The sequence below is a fragment of the Marmota marmota genome, unplaced genomic scaffold (genome assembly GCF_001458135.2).
Source record: "Marmota marmota marmota unplaced genomic scaffold, marMar, whole genome shotgun sequence".
Taxonomy (NCBI): domain Eukaryota; kingdom Metazoa; phylum Chordata; class Mammalia; order Rodentia; family Sciuridae; genus Marmota; species Marmota marmota.
Genome location: NW_026000005.1, coordinates 35,871,636 through 35,878,457, shown reverse-complemented (window position 1 = coordinate 35,878,457; position 6,822 = coordinate 35,871,636). Strand labels below are relative to the sequence as shown.

Here is a 6,822-nt window from a genome sequence, read left to right as displayed (position 1 = left end):
CCTCAGTTTTCCGCCTCCGACTTCCCCAGGGCATTTCCGGTTCCGGCTGCCTGCCGGAGAAGACATGGCGGCGTCTGCGTCGGCAGCTGCCGGGGAGGAGGACTGGTAACTTTGGGTGATGGGCTTTCGCTGGCTGCCTGGATCTGGTTCGAAGAACTAGACTGTCCGTACGGGGGGCATTTGGGATGGAGCGAGGGATAAGGGATGCCTTAGATGCTGACACCTCTGCCTAGGCGAGCTCCTGGACTGGGAACGGGAGGGTGAGGGGCGCTGATCTAAGTGAGGGGAGTCTGGGTCGGCTCGACTTGATCCCTCCTCCTTCGATCCCACCCCTCCCATTCTCTCCTGAAGTGAATTTTCTCAGGGGTCTGTGGATATCTGCTCATCAAATCTCCCCACCTTCCAGAACTGATGTCCTTCAGCTCCGGGCCCCTTTGCCCCTTGGCTCAACGTATTTCCACCTATGCTTTCTTCAGTCTTCTCTCCCAGGCAGCAGTAATAAGGACTATTGTTAGAGAGAAACCTTATAACCTACAAAAATACCTCCCTAGACCTTCTCGCAAGCATTCTCAACAAGAGACCAGAACCTGTAAGGGCTTTGGGATTTGGAAACAGGATAAATGTGGGTTCACTCTACATTTTATTAGCTGTCTGATGCTGACCAGGCCTCCTAGCTTCTGTGAGTCAGTGTCCTCAGCTGCAAAAGAAAAAAAAAAAAAAAGTGGGTGTGGCATCTACTTCATAGAGTAGTTGAGAGGATCACTATGGATATGTAAGATACAAAAGCCTTTTTCATTAGTAAATCTGAGGTGTAGGACCTGAGGAGACTTGATGAATCCAAAGAAGTGAAGTGATTTGCCACAGGTACACAATTACTACTAGGAATTCAGTTCTATATGCTTTAGATCTCATATTCTTAGTACTAGGACACTCTACCATCCCTCTGCCCTGTTTTTTGACACCACCTTACCACCATCCCATATTGTGCCTGGTATCTAGGACCCAAGCCACAGCTAGAGTGGGAGAAGTGTTAAAATTGACTCTTGACTGAGGCAGCACCAGTGTTACATTAATTTAGGCTAAACCTCACTGGCCGGTCTTTTTTAGGACTATCTAGATTAGTGGTTTTCAGTGTTTGAGGAGAACATTGAGATTCTGAGAGGATACCTTGGACTGTGAGAGGCCATTAGTGAATTCAGCAGCTTGTGGTACTCCCAAACTTCCACTCCCATGTCAATCAGAACTATTCCACCGTTATCTGTGAGATGTAACACTTTATAATTTTATATTTTGAAGTTTCTACCTAAGGCTTAAAAGGTAATAATAAAGAACCTATGATATAGCTTATGCTAGGGCAGCCCTGCTCTTTGTGAAGAAGGAACAATATGTAAGAGAACAAAGCATGTGTCTTTCCTTCTATCACCTGGATAGAGCTGTGGACTTAAATTATTCATCTTTAGTATCATTACTTAATGCTGTTTCTGTGACTAAGTTTGTGTCCTCTGATTTACATCAGAACCATGGATCCTAATTTACGCTGATCTAGGTCAACCAGACAGCTAAGGTTATAAACATATCTACTGACTATATTATTCCCACTTTTCTTTTAAGTGAAAAGGGTATATACAAACAGAAAAGAGGACTTAGTCTAGTTACTATGGCCCAGATACTATAAGAGATTTTACATAAACAAATCATCTTTAATCTTCACAAAAACTCTGGTGTAGGTGGTATTATATATATGTGTAGACAGAGTAGGCTTACAGGAATAAGTGACTACCCAGATCACATAGCTGGTAAGTGATTGGTATATATTACTGACTCTAAGGTTGATGACTCTTCTCCTACAACACAGCCTTTAAACCACCAAGAGCTGTTCTGTTCATGTTAGTATCTCTTTAGAGAAGGCTTGGAGTGACTGATGTTGGCAGTATATTTAGACAGTAGCCAGGACACTGAGATCCAGGCTGAACAGTGATGTAGCAAAAGGCAGGATTAGTGTTGGTAACTGTGTTAGTAATGGATGGATGCCATATATTTGGGTCATAGAGATGGCCACTAAGGGATATTCAACTGTAGAATGAAACTTGATCAGGGAGTCAGGAAATGTGGCTCTGGTCCCAGTTCTGCCTATGTTAAGCCTTGGTTAGTCATTTCACTTTCTGGGACTCCATCCCATCTGTTAACATGAATGATGTCTAAGATTCTGATTCCAAGCTTCCTACCTGGCCACCGACAATGTAGGGAAACATTTTTCTCTAATTTTTAAGGAATTTAGCAAGAGAAAGCTATCAAGCAAATAGCCACTTCTCTACAAAGCCAGCCTTCATTTGCTTTAACAGGCTTTGGCAGGGAGAGCTGTAATAGTAAGTAAGTCTCCCCATGTCTTTTTAGGGTCCTTCCCTCTGAAGTCGAAGTGTTAGAGTCTATCTATCTGGATGAACTACAGGTGATTAAAGGAAATGGCAGGTATGTACTCAGCTAGGGGTGAATAGGAGTCCTCTTAGTAATGACCAGATTCTGTGCATAATCAGGTCTTAAGACACTGTGAGCCTTGATTCAGAGATAATGTTTCTCTTGTGTAGACAAAGGCTGTTCCTTAATTTCTTCAAAAGAAAGTGTCCAGTGCTCACTTCCTCTGCCTGCTTTACTGTCTCACCCTGCTCCTCTCCTCAAGCCTCTGCTCTGTTACATCCTGGGTCTTCACTTCATCCACCTGCAGATCTTCACCATGGGAGATCTTCATCACTCTGCACCCTGCCACTGCAGAGGACCAAGATTCACAGTATGTTTGCTTTACTCTGGTGCTTCAGGTCCCAGTGCAGGTGAGGCTCTTACTATACAAAACAAGAAGGAAGGGAAGAGTCCCCAAAATTGGATTGCTTTAGCAGTAACTTGTTACTTTCCCCCACTAGTATCCCCAAGAGGTGCCACAGATATCTATCCGTAACCCCCGAGGACTCTCAGATGAGCAGATCCACAAGTAAGTTGAGCTGGTCATTAGCAGGGGAAGCTCAGCACACAGCTTTGCCTGGTGAAGGAGGAGGACAGGCCTAATATAAGCTTCTCTCTCTTCCAGGATCTCACAAGCACTGGGCCACGTGGCCAAGGCAGGACTGGGCACTGCCATGCTCTATGAACTAATTGAGGTAAGGTGTGCTGGCCTGGGAAAATGTTCTTCCCTTTAAACTACAGCCATTTTTTTCCCAAGGGACTCTATTTAGGTAAGCCATAAATTAATTTAGAAAGATGATAACTCTTACCCAAGTTGTCTATTCTAGCATCGCAACAGAAAAGTGCCTTTCCTCTTTAGCTGCCTTTATTCTTGCTTCATTTCACTGCATTTCTTGATTTCTTGGCACTAGCAACTGTGAGTAGAAAAGATGGGGATCTTCCCTGGGCAGGTAACCATTAGTGAACATTTGAAGGCCAGCCCGCCATTGGATTTGACAAGAAAAAGTTATGGTTTCTCTGCTCAAAGTTTTGTGTGGGATGTCATAGTGCATAGCTGTAATCCCAACAATTGGGTAAGCTAAGACAGGGGGATTGCAGTCTCAGTTTTGTACCCTGGTTAAGGAAACAATCTATACATTGCAACACATAGAGCCCCAAATTAATATACATAGATAACTTTCCCTGTTTAAGATTAAAAACACAATCAAGGTCAAGCTTGTTTTCCTCTACTTGGAATTTTTGAGAAAAATATTCACAAAAGAGTGAAGGTGGGTGGCCCAGAGGCAGGGAGTGGGCGTGTTAGACCACTATGGCACTCCTAGGTCAGGCCTCCACAATGCAGCTTTGAACTCTGAAATTCCAGAGGATTAGCTATTCAAATAATGATGCAAATGCATATTTTATGGACCAACTGATGCCTTTTGATTTTTTTTGTCCATCTGGATTGTGTGTGCCTTGACTTTCTTCAAGCCAACTCTAGAACAAACTCATGGCACCATGGGGGAGTGATAATCGAGGAGTTTTAATCAAGAAAGGCCTCCCTTGTGGTTGTGCATGCCTGTAATTCTAAGTACATGGGAGGCTGAGGAAGAAGAAGTGCAAGTTTAAAGCCAGCCTGGACAACTTATCCAGACCCTGTCTCAAAAAATAAATAAAAGAGGCCTCACAGAAGATGAGTTTTAATTTAATGCCTTTTCTTTCCAAGGTATATTGTTTTCTTCTCCAAGATATATTAAAAGTGACTTTATGAGAGGGAAAACAATTAACTTGGAATTCGAAGCCAGGAAGATCCAGTTTGTCAGGGAGGGATGGTGATATGGAGGATTGTTTGTAAGCAAAGGGACCAGAACAGGAATTCATAAACACGAGGTAACGCAGGACAGGAATGCAGAAACACAGGGCAACAAGCTGGTTTGTGGACATGGAGTCCTGCCACTCACTCTTGGAAGTAGCAGGCAGGCCTTGTTCACAGTTCTTGTCCCTGCCTCCATGTTGTCTTCTCTCATCTCAGAAAGGGAAAGAAATTCTCACAGATAACAACATCCCCCATGGCCAGTGTGTCATCTGTCTCTATGGCTTTCAGGTAGGTTTCTGGGGCCTGGGATGTGCTTACAGCAGATGAGGATTCTGAGTGAGTGCTAATGCAGTATCATACAACTGTGCCTCCTCCAGGACAAGGAAGCCTTTACCAAAACGCCCTGTTATCACTACTTCCACTGCCACTGTCTTGCTCGATATATCCAACACATGGAGCAAGAGCTGAAGGCTCAAGGACAGGAGCAGGAACAGGAACGGCAGCATGCTGCCACCAAACAGGTAGGTCTGGCCAGTGCCTGTCTCACCTGACACCCTTAGACTTTGACCTATTTCCACTCCTCTGCTCTAATGGCTTTCATCTTTTTAGAATCATGGATACTTTTGATATGAGTGAAATCTTACTCCTGTCCAGAAAAAAGGATATCTTTATGTATACTTATATGTTGCATGCAATTTCTAGGGGTCCCCAGACCTCTTCGGGGAAGTCCTTCCTTTGTTCCCCCTCATTGCCAAATAGGTATGCCTGTGCCTTTTATTCCCAATTTTCTGCATATTAGTTTGGCTGGCTGGAAGCTGGTGTGATTTCTCCTCTTGTTTTAGAAAGCAGTCGGTGTGCAGTGTCCTGTGTGCAGAGAGCCTCTCGTGTATGATCTTGCATCACTGAAAGCAGCCCCTGAGCCCCAACAACCCATGGTAAGGGGATTCCCTTCTAATCTGAGCCAGGAATGATGGCATTCTGTAAGGCAGGAGGAAGGGCATCTTGTCTCCAATGAATGGGATCTTTGGAATGGGATCTTTGATCTGCTTAGGACTGTCTGCAAAACCACAAGCCTACACTGGCTTGTGAGGGACAAGATCAAAAACCTTGTGTCGTTCTCCTGAGGCCAACCTGAAAGAATAGAGGTTCAAGTCTGCTGCCTTTTCCTGTTTGTTCTTTCTTCCCTGCCATTCTGCTTCCTTCCTCCAGGAGTTGTACCAACCTAGCGCAGAGAGCTTGCGTCAGCAGGAAGAGCTAAAGCGACTTTATCAGAGGCAGCAGGAACGGGGTGGCATCATTGACCTTGAGGCTGAGCGGAACCGGTATTTCATCAGCCTTCAGCAGGTAAGGGAAGGGTTTCCCATTTGTCGCCCAACATCACCAACCCTCCTACAAATGCCCCTGCACCATGGCCCTAGGGTGTTCTGCTCAGTTGTTCCAGGCTGGTGGTGGCTGGCTAATAGTGGGAGAGGAGCCTGAAGTTCCCTGTTTGGAGGAGCGTCATCTCCCTTAGTGCGTCTCTTCTTTCTAGCCTCCTGCCCCTGTGGAAGCTGAGTCAGCCGTGGATGTTTCCAGAGGATTCCACCCACCTAATGCCCTTGCCACAGAACAGTCCAACTCACCAGCTGCCCAGCCAACCCTGCCAACTCCTCTTTCTATGGCTACCCAGTATACGTGTGAGAAGTTCCCAGGGACTGGGCCAAATCAACAGAGGTTGGGTGAGACCCAGAAAGCTACTCTAGATACCCCTGGGTCCAGTCAAAGCCCCTGGCGACAGCCTAGTCGGAGGCACCTGAAGGGAGGGGAGTGCTGTGCTCCCAAAGATACCAGTGATTCCCAGGAACTACCACCTCCTGAGAGGCCCCTCAAAGAGCCTTTGGACCTAAAGCTGGAATCCCATAACCAAGGGGTTGAAGGTCCGCCCCAAGAGAAGGGGCCTGGCAGCTGGCAGGGTCCCCCACCCCGCAGGACTCGGGACTGTGCTCGCTGGGAGCGTTCCAAAGGCCGGACAGCGGGTTCTTCCTACCCTCGCCTGCCTCGGGGTCAGGGAGCATACCGGCCTGGTACTCGGAGGGAGCCCCTGGGCCTGGAATCTGAAGATGGTTCCTAGCACTATTGTGGGGGGACAGGGAATTGGGGGTGGATGGGAAGCAATAAAGAAATTAAGCCTTGTTCATTTTCTTTCTCAGTAGTGTCTAACCTGTAATGTACGATTCTCTTTCTGAGTTCCTAGCAAGATTGGGGTATGACAGTGTAGCCCCTACCTTCATTCTTAATTATCCCAAGAAATCAGGGTGAAAAGGGTTCGGCTCCTCTACTGTAATGAGTTTCAGAGGAAACTAGTAGGAGGTCGACATTTGGGCGGAATTTTTAGAAAGCACTATAACATAACCCACTGTGTATTATTTTTTTTAATATTTATTTTTTAATTATAGGTGGACACAATATCTTATATTTATGTGGTGCTGGAGAATTGAACCCAGTGCCTCATGCATGTTAGGCAAGCACTCTACCTCTGAGCCATAACCCCAGCCCCCCACTATGTATTCGACCATGTTAATACATGTTCCTCA

The 6,822-nt window shown here is 45.9% G+C and overlaps 1 protein-coding gene across 3 annotated transcripts; it reads left to right on the top strand.

The window, feature by feature from the left end:
* The first annotated feature begins 16 nt into the window (after positions 1 to 16).
* Positions 17 to 6,425, top strand: Rnf25 (ring finger protein 25). 3 transcript variants are annotated; one of them, XM_048808559.1, is made up of 10 exons: positions 17 to 105; positions 2,395 to 2,469; positions 2,678 to 2,825; positions 2,916 to 2,983; positions 3,080 to 3,149; positions 4,466 to 4,537; positions 4,627 to 4,770; positions 5,092 to 5,184; positions 5,459 to 5,593; positions 5,781 to 6,425. In XM_048808559.1, exons 1-10 carry the CDS (start codon positions 65 to 67, stop codon positions 6,357 to 6,359), a joined length of 1,425 nt encoding a protein of 474 aa, XP_048664516.1. In that variant the 5' UTR covers positions 17 to 64; the 3' UTR covers positions 6,360 to 6,425. The 3 variants fall into 3 exon arrangements, with proteins under 3 accessions (XP_048664516.1, XP_015336877.1, XP_048664517.1); XM_015481391.2 differs by having other exon boundaries at positions 18 to 105; positions 2,723 to 2,825; XM_048808560.1 differs by lacking the exons at positions 17 to 105; positions 2,395 to 2,469; positions 2,678 to 2,825; positions 2,916 to 2,983; positions 3,080 to 3,149 and adding an exon at positions 3,165 to 4,306 and having other exon boundaries at positions 4,338 to 4,537.
* Positions 6,426 to 6,822: the final 397 nt, after the last annotated feature.